The sequence below is a fragment of the Opisthocomus hoazin genome, chromosome 6 (genome assembly GCF_030867145.1).
Source record: "Opisthocomus hoazin isolate bOpiHoa1 chromosome 6, bOpiHoa1.hap1, whole genome shotgun sequence".
NCBI lineage: Eukaryota > Metazoa > Chordata > Aves > Opisthocomiformes > Opisthocomidae > Opisthocomus > Opisthocomus hoazin.
Window position 1 is genome coordinate 26,754,372 of NC_134419.1, and position 19,634 is coordinate 26,774,005.

The 19,634-nt window shown below is 42.3% G+C and overlaps 1 protein-coding gene across 4 annotated transcripts in view; it reads right to left on the reverse strand.

The window, feature by feature from the left end:
* Positions 1–19,634, reverse strand: part of CRB1 (crumbs cell polarity complex component 1) — a 112,440-nt gene that overhangs the window by 47,987 nt on the left and 44,819 nt on the right. For all 4 annotated transcript variants that reach the window (XR_012764187.1, XM_075422321.1, XM_075422320.1 and 1 more), the window contains exon 5: positions 18,287–18,469. Coding sequence is in view for 3 of the 4 variants with exons in the window: in XM_075422321.1 (XP_075278436.1) it covers positions 18,287–18,469 (183 nt within the window). In the remaining variant the exon portion in view is untranslated. The remainder of the gene's footprint in view (positions 1–18,286; positions 18,470–19,634) is intronic.

Below are 19,634 nucleotides of genomic sequence, written 5' to 3' on the forward strand. Positions count from 1 at the left end.
CCTGACCTTGTGTCAATTTTGTTTCCAGCTTCACCAAAAGACTCATATGCAGGATACAATTTTGGATTCATTTAATCTATGGTTCACAATTGCTTTTGTGACAATGCTCAGAAAACTGCTTCTCCTTCCACTGTCTGATACAGGCATTGAGTCATTTTTCCTATAATAAATTCTAACACCATGGGGTAAGAATGTCATCCAGACACTTCGAAAGGTAAGGAAGCTTTAAGCAAAATAAAGTCCATGTTGATAAGTTAGTATGGATGTACTTTATCAGTAGTGTTTATCAGGTGGCTCATGCTACAGCGTGAAGTTTAATATGCCTTTTTATTTTGAAAATAACAAGAAAAAGTTGGAGTTTCCAGGTAATTGTCAGTCCTTTTGCAATATGATCCTGACAAATGTTCTGAGGTAAGATTATGAACATACACACTGTCAACAAGTTGGGACAGGCATACACTATTACAGCTCAGTGAAAACACGGGGTTGATGACGCTGCTAGACAGAGGAACTCCGTACCAGAATATTTAGCAAACTGCCCGAGGCCATGTCAGAAGTGCTAGTGGGTGTTTTGAACAAACCTGTCAAGAACAAGTGGGTTACAGAAGGTGGTAGGTACTCTAACTACAGAAAGGGTTTGACATTGTCTTTAATAACATTTTCATTTACAAACCAAGGATAAAAACCTACGTGAAACCACCATAAATTGGGTATAAAACTTGTGTAATCCTACCCAGAAAATGATTGCCAGAGGTTCCCTGTCAAACTGGGAGACTCTATGGAGTACGGTCTGGGAGTGTCCTGGGTTTGCTCTAGTCAGTGTTTTCATAAGACATGGATGATGGTATAGAAAGTTTGCTTATTAAATTGTCTAGTAAAGCAGGGTGAAGTGAAAATTTTCAGTGTGTTAAAGACAAAATTACCCTTACAGGTGAACATAAGAAATTGGAGAAATGGTCTGAAAAATATTGGATTCAATTCTGGAAGGACTCATTCAGTTTCTGTAGTCCCCAGCCAGAATGACCAGCAATCAAGTGGAAAAATAGTTCCAGATTACAATGTCTTGGTCACACCTTAGTGAGAATACTCAGTCACTTTTTGTTCCGCATTGCAAAGATTTGGATCAATTGGGAAGAGTTCAGAGGAGAGCAATGAGAATAAGCACAGGTCTAGAAAATATGGCTCATGAGGAGAGCCTAAAAATGTAGGTCTGTCAGTCAAAAGACAAGCTGAGGAAATGGACACAGTAACAGTCTTCAGTACAAAAAAGATCATAATGATAATAAGGCACCAAAGCCTTGGCAAAAGATGTCCACTGGGAGCCATAAGGTCTAATTTGGATACTTAAAAACAAGTTAGAGACAAAAGTGCAGTGTGATGCACTTGGACACATAGATAGCCCAAATGATACCTGCATGTCTGTCCCTTCCAATTCTATTTTTTCCGTGTTTCTGTGACTTCCTTGAATAAAATAATCTCAGCAACTGAGCTGTAGATGAGTCAAACTATACACGCACATATAAGTATCCATACACCTACAAGTATAAAATGAGGAGTAAACCTTGGAGAAACTCAAATTGTAGCATACATTTCAGAATATGTTTCATGGAAGATAAACACAAAGAGTTTGCAGTAATGCTTCCTCCACCTATATTTTACAGTTTTGGACATGTCTTCCAAAATCCTACCTGAGGCAGAAACAATTTTTTTCAAGGGACTCATTAATCCTGAATCCAGCGGAAAGATCTGGCAGAGCATATATTCTTCAGGGCTCCAGGCCTTAGCAGACAATCATGACAATTCTAACTTTGCCACATCTGTGCTGATAATTGCAAAGAGATAATTACTCTTTCCTGGAAGGAGGAAATGCACATTCATGAGTAAGCGCAAGGAAATAAATTGACTATCTCCATGTGACTGTAATTAAAACTCATGCTTCTGGGCATAAATCAGTTGCATGGAAGTCGGGAAGGAGGTTTTACTCTTATGTACATCAGTGTGGAGCAAGTGAGGGGTATTGAAATGGATTTTTTTTCTCCTACTTTTCTTCAGTAGAGAACTGGCTTATACTGAATACTGAACTTCATGTGACCAGTGATCCGATCTAGTATGGCAATTTTTCTTGCTCTCTTAGCAGGAAAAGCTCATGTAAAATGAAGCACAGAATACAGGGCAGAGCTGGAGCACACAAAAAATTGGATACTTTAAAATAGTAGGATAATAAGCATTTGCTAACGTTGGGTGAATTTGCACATGATACCTTTCACACAGAACTCTAATTTTGTAAAGTCGTAAGACCTTGCTAGTTATTCCTTTATTGCAGACAAATTCACTATTCTGCTGTTTTCCCTCTTGCCATTTGAAATATATGGAAACACAAAGTTAATACTGGCTAGGAAAAAAATTAAAATAGAAATAGAGTTGAGTGACTTGGCTTAATCATTAAATATGTCACTCTAGCTGAGGGATATGGAATTCATAATGTGCTACATTCAGAATGGCATGCTGTAACTCAAGCTTTTTAAATATTGCTGGCCTGAAGCTTCATAGACTAGTTTGAATTTTCAGTAAAAATGGATTTTTTAAAAGTAGTAAGAACTCCAAATCCCTTAATCTCTTCAATCATTAAAGGTTTTCTTAGAGCAAAAGTACTTGAAAATGTTTTTCCACTTGTTTCACATATTTTGTCACACCTAGAATAGTTTGAATTTGAAAAAAAACCCCAGAAAATCAAGAACATGGTGTAGGTGATTAGTTGTTTAGTGAGATGGGGTGTGTTTTGTTTTATAAAAATTGGAAACAGCCGACTGAGGTAAGCACTGGCTTCAGCTTCCGGGTAGATAAGCCAGCCTTTTTGCTGAGTGCTCCTTGGGCAAAGCCGGGCAAGCAGCGCAGCCCCAGGTCAGACACACAGCGCCAGCGAATGGCAAGGGGCCATGCCCTAGAAGGGCAGCATGGCAAAACTGTTGCTTGTAGCCTACACCTTCATCCCATATTTTGATTAACACAGCCAGCCATGTGGATCCAATTGTAGGATTAGTCCAGTCTGAATCTGGAGTAAAGAAAAACTTGGTGAAGAAATATGTCCCTGTGTGGCACTCATTTTCCTTTCATTTCCCTACTTCTAGAGTCAGCTTTATATATAGGCAAGGAGGCAGCTGCTGTTGCCTTTCACTGATGGAGGTAAGAAAGAAAATCGAACTGTGGCAGCCCCGTTTTCCCAGGCAGCATCCTTCCTGAGTGGATTTTCTGGCTGTATAGCTGTGGCCACGTCATTGATACGAGCTAGGAAGGGCTGATGAGAAGAGGGAGAGCACAACTACAGGGCGTGACAGGTTAAAGTGGAGAAAGGTGATTTATGGAGGATACCATTAAGAAAGCAGAGAAAATAGCAGGTAAGATTTTGGAGATTAAACGATTAAACAAATGAAAAAGGAGAGAAAAATGTGAATGGGAAAAAGGACATGGAAATACAAGAATCAGTGGTAGCCCCAAAGACGCTTGTATTGGCATTCGAGATAGCGTTCTTCTTAGACACACAGGCATTTATGGGAGTAAGAGGAGCAAGTGTGTATGTGTATGACTATTAACCTATACAGGGAACGTGAGGGATGTTAGAAAGATTGCAGATCAGAAATAAGGTCTACACAGAGGAGGTAAAAGTGAGAGGGGAGAAAGGGGACCACAGGAGCAATGCCAAAGACAAAAGACTGAAAAAAAATTAGAAAAAAACAGTCATAGATATTTTTTTTTGTAATTAAATAAGGATAATCATGTGTGCTGAAGCAGAGAGAAGTCAATTCACAAAATGTATAAAATTAAGACAGAACCATAGAAAAATTTAGATTGAAAGGGACTTTTGAAGGTTATCATTTGGTTCAGTGCTCCACTGAAAGGGTCAGGGCATCATCCAGAGAAGAAATTGGAATAGTGGGGTTTAGAGAATTTGATTAGTGTATACCTGGTTATGGATCAGATATTTGCAAGCCAAAGAAAGATCTTTGGTGTTCTGCTTCCAGGATGTTTTTTGTGTGTTCTTTAAGTTGTAAAAAGAGTATATATAATTCAGGAATTTTTCATGTTTTACCTTTTAGAAAACTGTGGTAAGACTGTCAAATTCAAACCATTAATGATCTGATTTGCATTTTTTGTAGATTTATGAGCTTGTACATACAGATGATGTGTGTGCATTTGAACTGAAGTATGTCCAGAGGGATCTTCAAACAACCAATACCTTTGAGTTGTTTAATTAGATCATACAAGGTCATGTTTCACTGACTTGAAAATCTGTTTGGAGCATATGATTCACTTTGGAATTGGAAAACAAATTAATTTTCAGTCCTACAAACACTTAAGGGCTTTTAAAGAGTGCTTGCTGTTGATGAACACAACCATTGAGAAATGTACACTGTGTCTAGTCTCCCCTAAAAGGGATTTTCTGTCTTGTCTCTTGTTGGCTGCTTCCTATTCATTTTAACTGAGGTAGGCAAGCACAGCCACTGTGCTGTCTAGTGTGAAATGGCTTCTGCACTGGAAACGGTGCTTTGAACAATTTCAGTCATTTGCAAGATTTTCTCATTTTGTTAAAACCAATGAGAATCTCCACAACACACAAAAGTGACTGTATTTATATAACTTCATTGTCAGTCCATATCGAAACAAACTGAAAAAGCCAGTGGGATAGAAAGTCATATTTTTAATAGGGCCTGTACAGCTTAACTGAGAATGGAGACCTAAGAATAGAAAAATATAAAATATGAATGTGTGAACATACATAACATGTTTATGCTGTGTGTGTTTTGAGCTGTGCTCAGCAAAGCTGTATGAATAGCATGAATAGGATCTCTATTTATGCTGTGTACAATTACACTTCTCTGTTCCTACGGTATGTATTTTCACATAATTTATTATCACTTTAAACACGGAAAACCAAGTCTTTTACCCTGAACTGTCCATTTCCACAATTTTTTTGTAAGGCAATCACTCTACCTGATGTATATTATCTTTCCTGTGTAAATAGCTGTGACTTGCTGTAGAGCAGATATAGATGCAGAAGACCTTAGATTTTGGACTGTGATTTTGCAGTTCAGTTCTGTGCCAACGGGAATGGCAGAAGATCATACCTCTTTTCACTTCAGCAGCGGTGTTCAGTTCTCTCATACCTGCAATGTCAGTTCTTTTGCAGTGTGAAAACTTATCTAAATGATGGCTTTGTCTATCTGAGGTTTCATGTGCTTAACACATCTTGAAGCTGGGAAGCATGAGACCCAAAACTAGCTTCACTTTTGCTAGGTCACGTAACAATCCCAATGGCAATGGGATAGCATGGACTTCAGCTGAGACTGTGTGTGCTTGCCATGGACTGCTGGCTATAGGTATGTGATTTAGCTAGGTTAAATCTAGTTTTTATATGTCTTTATGTGCTACAGTTAACTTCTGTAGCTGTACAGACACGTTCACAGTACAGCATTTAAGTAGTTTTCTTTATTTGTTACTGCAGGTGGTGATTTACAGTGATGTTCTGGCCTCACAAACAGGCCTAATAACAGACTCTGAAACCTCTTTGTTAAGAAAAATAGTGCCCATAGGACAGTAACTACAGCCATAATTGTATTGATCATTATGATTCTCTGTGATAGTGTCATGTTAACACAGCGAGACTCAAAGAATTACAGCAGTGGGAGAGCAATCTGAATCAGATACACCAAATCTATTTCTAGCAGTTAATTACCAGCATAAATTAGCTGTCTATACTAGGTGTTTTTTCTTATCTCTGAGACTGTTTTTTGAAAGTGCAAAGTTCATTGTCAGCCAGGGAAAGAGCACGCTTTCCTTAATCCAGTTCTCCCTACACAATCAGCAGAAGTCCTTTTCTAAGTTAATTCAAATATTTTTTTAGAAGGGATCGGCACCCAGGTGATCAGTAAAAGGCTAGCTTAACTTCCTTGAAATTCTCCTTGTATCTGAAAAAATACCGTCCAGATATCTAAACAGAAGCAGGTTGTGCCTTACTATAGTCACCTCAGAGTTTATTTAAAACAGTGCAAATGAGCAGACATAAAAATACTAGGCTTTATCACTTGTTCCTCCTGTTTGCAAACACTGAATAATTAAGAGCTAGATGTTACAGGGAACAATTCATGTAAGAGCTTCTACATAGTATATCACATAAAATTAATTTTGGTGTTCTCTTTACCAGATTATTTTTATTACTCAGTGTCCTTGAGAAGACCGTAGACCTGGGACTCATCAGTGATACTTCATTGCCAGTAAAGTATAAAACTCTTGAGTCCTATCCAACAAAAGCATTGAAGTGATTTTTTTATTTATTAATGATTAAAATGGAATTGTATATATATACACATATGTGTATATGAAATTGGAAAGAGTTCTTTACATACCAGAGACCTGTGCTGCCATTCAGAGGGACCTCAACAGGCTGGAGAAATGGGCAAACCTCAGCAACCTCAGGAAGTTCTGCAAAGGGATTTGCAAAACCCTACACCTGGGGACGAATAACCCCATCCACCAGTACATGCTGGGGGCCGGCCGGCTAGGAAGCAGCTTTGCTGTGCTGGTGAACGAGTTGGACATCAGCCAGCAGCGTGCCCTTGCAGCAAAGAGGGCCGACAGCCTCCTGGGCTGTGTTAGGAAGCATGTTGCCAGCAGGTCAAGGGAAGTGACTCTTCACCTCTGCTCGGCACTTATGAGACCACGTCAAGTCCAGGCCTGGGCTCCCCAGGTATGAGAAAGAAGTGGACGTACTGGAGCAGGTTCAACAAAGGCTGAGAAGATGATTAAGGGACTGGAAAATCTGTCATGAAGAGTGGCTGAGAGAGCTGGGGTTGCTCAGAAATTGAAATGAAAGTAAATTTTAAAGGCAGGAGATAGCATTTCAAATCAAAAAAACACATTTAAACTTCTCCCCAATTCACTTGTTCCTTCCCCTTGAAGAACTATGTGTTGCTTGATCTTGCCAACATGATTGTTCTCATGAATGCAATTCTTCTTAAGACCAGATCACAGAAGTGTGGGGCTTAGCTGTATAGATATCCTGCTTTTAAATTTAAAATATTGTATGTTGTCAAATAATCCTTTATAACAGGTACAAGTGGGAAATCTGAGACATACTTCTACTGTAAAATTTAAGATTATTTGTATTCTTTACTCTGCTCCTCCTGTATATAGGCATGGCAGTGTTAATTCAGTAAGGTTTAGAAGATTATGTGTACATGACAGCCCTGAGGATTTCCATCGTTGTGATTTTCCTCTTTTTTTTTTTTTAAGAGCATAACGACCTATGACAACTAAGCTTTATTGTCTGTGGAGTCTGACATTGCTTCTGTTTAATGGATCAGACAGTTTATGATACATCAGTACAAGACACTTTCTTCCCTACGTCAGCCTAGGGTACCTCCTCAGTATTCCCCATCTGTGCTGACCTGTGTGATCAAGAGGTCATGTCCTGAAGTCAAACCCAGAATCCAAACACTCACTTCTACCGCGGGCCAGACTATTAATGTAACCCATTTAATTTACATCAAGTTGGAACTTGACATTCAATTTCTCAGTCCAGAAGCAATTATTTTTAAAGGAACATGCCAACAATATTGCTTGGCTTAGAATAGCAAAAGTTCAAAAGGGTAAAAAACATTTCACACCATAAATAAAGAATTGATTATACTTGAAAACAAAGTTTGTAATTACTACTGACATTTCTGAGCCTAGATGAGGTGCCTTTTATGCTTTAAAAACTGATGTCATTTATGCCACTGGCATTATGGGAACCGTATGTAAGGGTCTGAAATAGTCCTTTGCTAGTATTTTAAAGATCAAGAGGAAAACAGAAATATTTTGCACAATGCTTGGCTCAAACACATATTTTTTGTCAAGCGAGGGTGCAAAATTCATTGTGGGTGCTTAGCCTTCAGCAGGACAGGAATTCGTCTGCCTTCTTTTACCCCAATAGCTCCACCAGCAGGACCACTGGCATAATCAGTAAACCCCAATACTTTGGGATGGAAAATTATGTTATTCTTCTTGTGTGAAAGCCAAACCTGCAAGATGCTAACAGATTTTAACTAGGAATAGCCCTGATCTGGGTCTTCAAATTATTCTTCCATACTTAAAACCATAGTGCTTGTTTTTTCCATAGCTCTTACAGTCTGAGTGGACTTTGCGTGACTTGGCCAAAGACCAACATCCATGTGGAAGATTCTGCTAATCAAATGGTGTGGTGCAAAAGCTAAAAATGATGTTAAGAATCTGGACTAGCAAACAGTGTTCATCACAAAGTTTCTGAGAAGTAACATCTTCCAGATTGGGCTCTTAATGACTGCATTGAAATATCAGCTAAAACTAGATTTTGCTAATGCGTAGCAGATGCTACACGCAGACGGTATTTCATGCTCCCTCTGCTGGCTAATAGGTACAGAAGGAGTACAGAGAACTGTCTTCGTTCTCTGAGAGCTCTTAGATCTCTCAGAGCTCTGCTGGTACCAAAATGCTGATGCTAGTTCAAACAAATTGCATGTTTTCACATATTAGGGAAACTTCTACCTGTTTGGGGAGGGTAATACAAATAGCAGTTTACCAAGTAAAGCGCTTTACCAAGGGTGAATGAGAATGCCACCCCACTGCTGTGGGTTATTTGGGGATGTTTATATGTGAGAAATGGTACTTCAAAGATATGTAAAAATCTGTAAGCTTGAAAACAGAGCAGCTAAGCCACCTAAAAACCGTAACCTCTAGAAGAATGAAGTGATGAATAGCATTATACCATTTATATTTGATGCCATAGCAAGATAACAGCAGCCTACATACTTTAATTTTAAACAAGCTTACTCATGCATCTTGGCTTTTTATCTGAATATAGGCCACTACTGCTTTCATAACAAATATATACAGGTTTTGTATGCAAATGTCACACATTTCCCACTGTCAGAAGCCGTGCAATCGAAATAATTAATTAGTAATAAAGACCAGCATACGCTCTGCTTATCAACAAGCATGCACATGGCATGCTGCAAATCTTGCAGGAAGGAAGGAAGACAAATCTTACATTCTTACCACAAAACAATCCTGCCAGAAAACTGTGCACTTCAAAATAGAAAATACGGAAGTTGTGGACCTTTTTAATTAGTGATCAAAGAAAGGCTTTCTATAAGCAGAGAAATAAAGTACTCTGAAGCAGCTATTATGTATGTGTTTACATATATATGTATATATACATGTATTAGCACATATGTGTGTGTACACACATCTATACATACATGCATATGGTTCAGAACTACTTGCCCATGTGCTTTTCTGACTGAATTCCTCCAGCTTCTCCAGTGTCACTCCTGAGTTCCTCCATCATGGGGGGAAAAAAGAAGTAATGACTCTTAAATGTTTGGTTGTATAATTTACTGTATTTCAAATAAACCGGATTTTAATGGGGTGAGATTATTAAGGCTGTATTCAAAATCATTTGTTGAGTAAAACATTGAACTATTAAATTGGGTCATTTTGTTTATCACTTGACATTTGACCTTAAATATTCCACAAATTAGAATGTACTGAGGAAGTAAAATATATTAGTCCCATAGCACAGATTTAATGAAAATGAACTATCTTTAAATCTTCTCTTTACTGTCTACTTGTTAAGCACTGTTTCCAGATTAGTGAAATCTGTACGACGTGTAGATTTAAAGAAAGTTCATTTCTGTTTGAGGAAAAGTTGTGCATCTGCTTGACCTTGCAATTGGACTGTAATTCGACCAGAATGATGTAGGCTTATACAGTACGATGCTAGAAAGCGTATGTGGTGAAGTAGTTCCTGAGATGGACAATCGAATTCTTCAGAAGACGGCCAAAGTTCTGCCGTCAGTTTAGTATGTGCAATACCTTTGATTTCACCAGGGTTTGTGCATGGTTATCACTTAGACCACACTTTAAACTCTGCTTTCATTGTCTTTGCCATTGGATGTGTGTGTATATGCAAGAAAGACCTTTCTTTAGGAAACATACAGGATTCCCTGTAATGCCAGGGTGTGCTGGACACGTAGAACTAGCATTAGGATGTATGTCAGGAGATACACAGCAGTTTGTTTATATTAGGGAAACGGAGATTACTGGTTTTCAGCATTGGGAAGAGCAGGGCAAAATGAGTCCTCTGTTTGATTCCAGACTGCATCGCGTGTTGCTGGGCTGGGGCAAAGCAAGCAAGAAATGAAAAGGCCAGAGGGACTGTTCAATAGAGAAAGATGGAACTGAGCAGGTGCATAAGCCCAGCCAAGAGGTGGCAAAACTGGATTACAGGAGACTATAAATATCTGAGGTATGCCAATTAAAAAGGCTAGGAAAGGTTTCTTCACAGTATTAAGAAAGAAATCAAAAAGGTAAGTAGGCAGAGCCTGAAGAAAGCCCCAGAAGGAAAATTCTTACTGGATATTTAGACGGTTTTAACAAGTAGTCAATCATATGATGGAATGACCCACCAGGAATGAGTGTCAGGAAAATAATAGGTGCTTGAAAAGCATTATTCCTGCTGCCAAATGATGTACAATTGTCATCCTTTTTTTTTTTTTTTTTCTTTAAAGTACTTTCTGCCAGGTACCGGACTTACAGATTCCTTCAATCTAAGGACGTTATCGGTCTGTGTGTTGCAAGATCTGGGAGCTTATGGATGAAAATCCATTCATCCCCTTCTCCTCCCCTTCAAGGAAAAAAGCTTTTCATGCTAAAAAGTGTTTATGTGCAACACTGTTTAACACAGAAAGATGTGCCAGATTCAAAATATCCACTGCTTGCAGGCTCTGTCAATCATGTCGGACTACATTATACAACTTAACATACCAGTGTAAGTAGAGAAAATAGATCATAGTAATAATGGGTCAGCTGTGAAATTTTAAAGCATAAAACTCTGTACACGTTCTGAAAATTATATTGGCAGTTCAGATTTTAGTGAGGCGAAACCCAAGCTGCACAATAAAAAAAATGGTAAATATAGAAAGATTATCAGGTGGTATCAATATCACTTAGAGATACATGCTGCTGTTTTATGAAGTGTCTCCCACTAAGTCAGAATTCTTTAACCAGTGATAACACTAGGTAACCATTACAGCTAGAGCTGGTGCATTTAAACAATTGCTCTCACAGTCCTCTACCATGCAGGGGGCAAGTTAAGTCATAAGAAGATCAATTTTTGAAAAAAGTGCTATTAGGCTTTCACAAAATATTTTAAGATATAGGCTGTTAAGGAAAGAGTTGTCATGAATAACACTAGTCAGTCTTAGCTGCTGTGGTGATTTGTATGGCTGAAGAATGCAAAAATTACACTTTCTTGCACTAAATGGTATTTCTTACAGTTGTTGAAGAGGAGCATTACCTGCAGTAGAAATGAATTGCCCCATGAGTTCTGCAATGGAAACTGATAAAAGGAATGGCAAATTCATAAATTCCTCCAGATACAGCCTAATTTCAGTGCTGACACCAGCGTTCTGAGGTATGCTTCCTTCATATGGCCATTACAGTACAGAGTGTGTGAATTGTGAGTTCAACCTCAGCTTTCCTTCTGGGGGACTACCCAGAGAAAGACTAACCAGACTAACCTAACAAAGAGTTTGGTCTGGGAGCTACGCATGTGTGTACAGCCCAGGCTGGGGTGGACTGTTGTCACAAACATCCCCAGGCCGGAGCGGGCAATTGTCTCAAACACCTGTCTTGGGAGAACCTGACAGAGATGCTCGAATTCATCAAACTCCTAAATCGGGCATTGTGCTTTGGGAACTTCCTCATATTGATAAGGGACTGTGGAAGTAATGTTACGAAGTCACAGAGTTATTATCTTTTGTAATTCCACTACTATTACAAGTAGTTTTGTTTTCAGTCAAGCCTCTTGATCATTGTTATGACTCTCAGCACCGTGCAGAGAATTAAAAAGACCACCTTCTCCTCCTGCCACCAAGCGGGACAGGATGATGTGAGAAGTGATTAGCACTTACTGCAGACAAAGCAATTTGGTCAAAAGTGAATAAAGACACGAGCAAGAAACTAGTGAGCATGCTGCATTCTCGGAGTCTGAAACCATTCGCAAAGCTGTCTGCCTCTTTCTGTGGAGTGGTGCACAGGCCAGGGCTAATGGATACACTCTGTCATTCACAGAGAATATCCTGACCAGTTCCAAAAATTAAAAAAAAAAAAAAAAAGAGAAGGAAGAACTCTGTGACAAAAGTAGAGGAGGAGGGAAAAATTGAGAAGGAACCAATTCTGATGACAACGTGAACATCTCTTTACCAGGATGCTACCGACTGAAGAAATATTCAAGTTTTAGTGGACAGAATCATTAAAAGCCTGTCCAAGTGTTATTTCAAGATCAGAGGCTTTATTAGAAATGGAAAAAGTACTTTAAAGTTCTAATTGTCTTTTTTGTGTAGGGTTTTTACAGGCTTCAAGTGCCTGCCAGACCCTGAGGGCATCCTGTGTTGGATCAGTTCTTGCCTATGTTGGTCTCGTAATGCTGGAGCTGCTAGAGACCCGCTGGGAGCAATGAGAGAAGGTCCTCCTCCTCCTTCTCCTCTGTGATTTTGAGCACAGGAATATATGGACATCACAGCATCTGGAATGGAGATGGGCCAGCACTGCAGAAATACCTCTAGGAAGGCAGTAACTTCTTTCACATGCTCAGAAAATAGCAACAGTTTGTCACATTTTGCTGCACAACTGCCCGGCACCACAAAGTCAATTTTGTAAGGGAACCTTCCACAGCAATTAACAGAGTAAAAGCAATCCTGTACTGATTGTGAATTGAATTTAGGTGGAAAAGATGTATGTTATCATCCCTGTTACAGCGTCTCTGCAGTTCCAGAGTGGTAAGAAGCCTATAAATACATCAAGCCCTAATTCTGTTTTTCAGCATTTCACATGTGTAGTACTTTTAGTTGGAATTTCTCCTTAAACTAGCTAACCTTGAATGGCTGCTTGACAGTACCAGCATTTTCCTTCTTGAACTTTTGCTTCGACGGGAATAATAATTAGCTAACAGTGCCTCTAGATCTGTTAATTTTGAACTTCAGTGCTTGCCTTGCCTGCGGGAGAAGCTGGAGTCCCACTGAAAAGATGAGAGGTGCCCTTGACACCTTCTTAATTTAAAAACTGTCTTTTCTTTCTGTATCTCTTCCTTCTTTATCCTTAGTCTTTCCTTGAACAGTCTTGTCTTCTAAGGTCTCAGAATCAAGAGAAAATAACCTTTTAAACTGTGATGACAGACCATGAAATAAAGTGAATTAACCTGGTGTAATGGAGGAATGATTGACTACTGTTGTGTGAACAGCTGAAGGACAGAGAAGGGAATATAGGAAAAAAAAAAATCTGGAGTTTGGGGACAAGATGAAAACCCTGCTACTCATCTGCTTGATTTCATTTTTGTAAGTCTTGCATCATGTTATTTAGCTAAGAAAGATGGCAGCTCTGTGATCATTGTACTGATGGTTAAGTAGGAGATTTAAAAAATAAAGAAACCAAAAATATATGTATGTCTTTTAAGCTTCCCAAGTTAGTGATAATATGCCTACTATCCTACCCATTACTCATAAATGGTATTTACGTCTGTTTAACAGTGTCGCAGGCCAGGGGAGAGGCATGCGGCTGGCTGAGACACAGTCTGCCCTATGGTCTGCTGGGAGGTCTGCCTGTAGCAGCATCTAACGATGTGCAGGGAAGTGCAAGCCCGCTGCCCTGTGTGCTTCTGTATTTCTTTCACCCTGGCTTAAGCACAGAATGAGAGTCCAAATGATTCAGTTTCTAAGCACTGGTCCCGTAGCATTCACAGTTCAGTATCTGGGTTGAGGTTTTCTTTAAGTCAATTGAGTGTTCAATACTCTCCCACACTGGCCATTTATCTGCCTCATCTGCTGGCTCTAGGAGACAGCTTCCCTCATGCATATGCCAGGAATTCAACACGCATACGACACCAGTCTGATCATATCATTTTCTCTTGCAGCAGTCCAACAGACTGGGAAAAGGGCCAAGGAGATTTAAATGGGAAAAAACAGAAAACAAGACAAATAAACGAAAAGGCCAAACCCCACTTTGGAATTCACAATGCCAAAGCAGGCAGCAGTGCTGCTGGCACAACTGGCACATAGCGTGTAAGAAGACACCAGAGCGGTAAGGTCCTCAGCAGCCAGCGCTCGTCTGCATGGCAGCAGGCAGCCGGCTTGCGAACGGGTTGGCAGGCTCTGCTCCTCTGACACTCATTCTGCTGCAGCAATACGGATGGTCTTCGTCCCTGCTCGCAGCTCTGTCCCCCTGGCCTGGGGAGCACGGGCAGCACTGCTGTTGAGGCACCGGGAGCCTTGCACACTCACCCCTCCTTGGGCTCAGTTCAGAGCTGCAATGTGTCACTTGACAGACCTTGCAAGTTCAGAGGCTCTTTAATTTTGACATGGTGTTAAGTTTATTACAACCTGGTGAAACAAGTCACTACCAAATCCATAGCTCTGCCCTCCTCCTTTCCCACAGGTTTTCATGAGGATAATGAAAAGTTTAACCTTTCAAATAACAGTCTTTTGAAAAAACGTGCAGTGATAGAGCAATACAATATATCCACGACGTGAAAGGAGGCAGTTCTAGGGTAACTATTGCCTTTAGCTAGCGGTAACAAATCACAAGCCCTTTAAAAAGAAGCCCAATCTATTAAAAGTACTGTTGTGCTAGGGGGGCAGAGACGAAGGTAATGTAAAAAATCTAGGTCTTTCTACCGCAGAAACAGTAACACCTCTTGAAATCTGAGTATCCCCAAACCCTTTGATTTAAAAGGGAGCTGGAGAAGTTTAACCCTTTGCAGAACTTGCGCAGGAATTTTCGTTCTTGGATCCAGGATAAGACATATACCCAATGGCCTCAAAGAGTTCCTAGCCAGGATAAAGTCTCCAGATTGGGATTTTTAATTTTAAGAATCAAATTGTGTAAGCAATTTTGGCTGCAGATTTGTTCCTTGCAAGACTTTTAGTAGGACTACTGACTATTTTTCAAGTTCACCTGAACAATCACCATCTATAACAAGATCCTGCCAGATAATATTTATTCCTTTCTCCCAGCTGGATGAGGAAGTATTTTATCCTGACACAGGCATGTGTTTAGGCTCTATTATCTCCTGCCCTTGGGGCTAAAAACTGTAGCCCAAAAGGTATATACTCTCAGTTTTTCAGTTGAATTGCAGTAATTTGTTTGCAAACTTATCCAGTGAGTTCAAAGATGTAATATCATGCTTGTTACAAAACTGGCAACTGTCCTCAATTTAATGACATCTTTCCATTGATTTCAATGGCTTTTGGATCAGGCCCTAACAATGCAGGGTGTGTGGATTGTTATTTCTTTATTCACCTGGAACAGCGAAGTATGATTATAATGTTCTGCGAGTGCCTTACTGAGGAAGGAGGCATAATAAAACACTGCATGTGATTAATTAAAGAAAATCTTTGTCCTGTTTCAATAGGAATCTGAGACTTTATATCTAAAGCATATAGAACTACAAGGGGGAATGGCTGTAAACTAAAAGAGGGCAGATTTAGACTAGACATTAGGAAGAAATTCTTCACCATGAGGGTGGTGAGGCCCTGGCACAGGTTGCCCAGAGAAGCTGTGGATGCCCCCTCCCTGGCAGTGTTCAAGACCAGGTTGGATGGAATTCTGAGCAACCTGGTCGAGTGGACGATGTCCCTGCTCATGGCAGGGGAGTTGGAACCAGATGGTCTTTAAGGTCCTTTCCAACCCAAACCATTCTATGATTCTATGATTCTGTTCAGGTGTTAAGGCTGGAAGAACTCCTGACCTATAGCTGCAGAAATCACAGAATCACATAATGGTAGGGGTTGGAAGGGGTCTCTGTGGACCACCTAGTGCAACCCTCTTGTCAAAGCAGGTTAAACGCAGGACTTTTTGACTTGCAATGAGATGTACTGATACTCAGATGAAAAGATCTGACCTTTTTTCCAGCTGGGTGTTAGTTCATATACATTAGATAAGCACCCACATACTGACTGATCCTCATCAGCGATTGGTCTGCTGCCTTGAATCATACTACCGCTATCAACTCTAATCCTAAATCTTCCTTAATTCCCATTGAAACATATGGTTTATTTATTATTAATTTGGCTATAATTAGAGCAATTACTTATCACCATTGGTAGTGAATTCTTCCATTCCAACCTTATAGGCTTTTGTCAACACTTCTGACATACAAGGAAGCTGAGGCTCATTTTGAGCACTTTCCATTTCCAGATTATCTGTGGGAAGGAGAAGGGCCAGCAAGCAACGTGCAGTGCTACTGGGAGGACTGGGGAGGTTGGCTGCATTGTACCTAAGGGCTGTTAGAGCAAAGCCTGGGAGCCTAGGATGCTAAGTGCCAGTTAGAGCAATCCTCCTGTTTCCTCTATAAATATGTAAATTGCTTGACTACATCGTATCTCACAGAGGCCAGCAAGAAGAGAGTCTAAAATTTAGGCCCTGCTGAAAAACAGAGGCAGGGCAGGAGCTCACAACAGTAGCAAGATTAAGCTCGGTATGGCCATTACTTTGCAGCAGGTTACGCAACAACTTTTTACACGCAGCTTTTATAGCCATCCCTGTTAAAGACTGCGTTCTTCCTGCCTCCAGCTCTCCAGGCACGCTGTTTGGTAAGAATAACTTTTTTTGTTTTTTCCTAATGACAGTTACATATAGCATCCAACAGGTATGTGGATAACTAAGCTTACATAAGGTTTTAAAAAATGTAATGTCATTTATGTATAAAGTCAGCACAAATTTCAGAGTCTCCAAGGCTTCTCTCAGTCATGCTTTGAAGAGTTCTGCATTGTGATTTAGGAGCTTATCTGTTGAAAAACACTGATTTAAGATCAATACACTTAAATAGATTCTGACACTCTCTTTTCAAACCAGCTAGAGTCTGCCTGTACATGGGTCCACTGACCCCCTGGGGAGTGAAAGAGTCCTCCACGCAAATAGAACCAGCAGAATCGCCACCCAAACCTGGCAAACAAGCTGGGTGAAGTGAATCGGTAAGGAAGGGGGAGGAGAAAGGATGCTGATCAAACAAGGAAACACCTTCCGGCTCGTCTGACAGAGCACAGGAACTTTTCAATCAGGGTGAGAGGGGAGGAAAAGAAGCTTGAGAGCTGGGCATCACTGGAAGGAAGCGAGGAGAAAGAAGTGGGACGTGAAGCAGTCGGGGTGCATCGGGCAGCCTGGGGGTAGCCAAGCCTTGGCAGAAGTCTCGAGTTTCGCTCTCAAGCAGAAGAAAAGAACAACAGCAACGCTTAGTGACAGGATGGGGAAGGGCAGTTAAGGGGAAGGGACGGCACAAGAGCAAACAAGTCTCACTCTGAAGAAAAACAAATCGGGAACTCCAAGTGAAGTCTGTGCTCTCCATCCACCTCTGCACCTGCCGCACTGGAGGCTTCCGTCGTGCAACACGCTGGCAGGCGGGAAAGGTTGGAAGCTGCTCAGGGGACGAACGGAATGAGGAATTCAAGACAGCTTAAATTAATCTAGCTATTGATACCCGTAAATGTAAAATTTCCACTTACTAGAGTAATTGTAATTAAACTAAATTCTTGCTGTTTTGAGAAGACAGGACAGCGCTAAGATAAAGAGGCTCCTAAATAATGCTACTTAGACAAACCTGACTTGCTGTTTTGGGGGGGATAGGAAAGCTCTAAGATAGAGAGACTCCTAAATAACGTCATTTGGACAGCTCGGCCGTGGGAGGGCAGATGCTCCAAGCTACAGAGATAAAGAGGCACCAAGCAGGCAACAAGGCCAGAGCAAAACGACCTGGAAGGACACGGTATGCGTGATCTTAGAACTGAGTTTGCACAGAAACAAAGCATCACTATTCAGGATTTTTTTTTTTTTTCCTTCAGAAGGAAAAGAGAACGGAGTCGACAGCAACACGCCGCACGTCCCGCAGCACACAGCCCAAACGCAACCCGCCTGAGGCTGTGCGACGTCGCGCAGGCCCCGCACACCGTGTGTCCCCCCGCCCCCCCCCCCCGGGGTGGCGGGAACCTGTGACTCCGGTGGAGATTTTCCCTCCTCACGGCCGCGGCCACGCGCACAGCCTGACATCAGTTCTGCACGCGCACGGCCAGTCTCGCACTCGCGGCTCCAGCACCCGCCCACCGCCGCTCCCGCCGCAACGCTGCGCGCGCGCGCCCGCCGCCAGAGGGAGGCGCCTTCGAGCACGCGGCGCGCGTGGCGGAGCGCGGCCTGCACGCCCCGCGCCTCGCCGGCGGCCGCGTACCGGTGAGTCCCGGCCGGCAGCTGCAGACGTAGCCCTCCGCCTCGGCGTAGCTGAAGGGCGGCGGCAGCCCCGGGACGCTGCCGTAGCGGGCGGCCCACGATCGCTCCACGCAGTCGCCGCCGGGCAGGCAGGGGCTGCTGCGGCACTCCGCGATGTCCTCCTCGCAGCGGGAACCCGCGTAGCCTGCGGAGAGCCGGGAGGAGAAGGCGTTAAGGCCCGACCCAGAGCCGAAAGCCCCGTGGGCGCCCTTTGTTTGGGCTCGGCCACGTGCTCAAAGAGTTCCCCGGCCTCCCGAGGGCGCGAAGGTGCCTGCGCAGCGCCCTGCGGCAGGGCGGGGTGGCTGGCCGGGCTCTGGGCGCTCTGCGGGCTCTCGTGTTTTCTGGGGAGCACGGTGGAGGTCTGTGTGGGTAGCAAGGTGCCGCCCCGCGGCGTGGGTGCGCTCTCGGGTTGTGCGAAGTTTTCCTTCTACATCATCACCCTCCCTGCCGCAGGGGAGGGCAGGGAGCGTAACTTATTTGGTGGTTGTGACGCGCTTTGTCTGGAGGTTGGAGCGCCACAGAACTCCCCGATTTCGGGAAAGTGCTAAAGGGTCCTGCCTGGTGTTTCCGTTTCCAGTGCACAAAGAACTGTGTTGTCCAACACCACCACAGTGGCATTCACTCCTCGCAGCGCGCTGTGCTCCTGGATCCTCAGCAAGGACACAGACGTCCAGCTTCCTCGAGAGACTGCCTGGAGTTAGTCCACGTGCTGGAAGATTCCCAGCGCCTCTCCAGAGCGCAAGGTCTGCGTCCCCGCTGCGGGGCTGGGAGCCTTTCCGCAGACGGCTGGATCTGTGGCCTTTGCTGGTAGAGGAGCACACAGCACAGCGTGTTTCACCCTGCCGCTAGACAGAACAGGCACTGGTGACGTGAAGGAGACCAGTTTGCCAGTGTAAGACCTAGCTTAATTTTTATTCATAAACAGGCAACATTTTGCATTGAAAAGTAAGGTTTTAGACTGGTTTAAATGTCATGTTAATGGAGACTAAAAAAGGGTCAGCCGCAGCAGCGATTCATGTATCACACGTGCTGAAGGGTTAAGCAACTAGGAGATGGACGCCAGCTTTGCCTTATCTCCTGTCTTGACTCCATAATACTGGCACTTTTGGTTTTGCCCACTTCTGCAGGCAGGGAAATCAATCCTTAGCTGGAAAAGACAGCAGCGTACCCACAGGGCTCTGACTCAGGATGAGTGAAGCCCATCTAAACACAAGCCCATGGAGTATTTTTAAAGTCACATAGCTTCAACCTTCTATTGTATCAGAAAAAAAATGAGGACGTATCTACCACACAGGGGAAGAGAGTCTTTA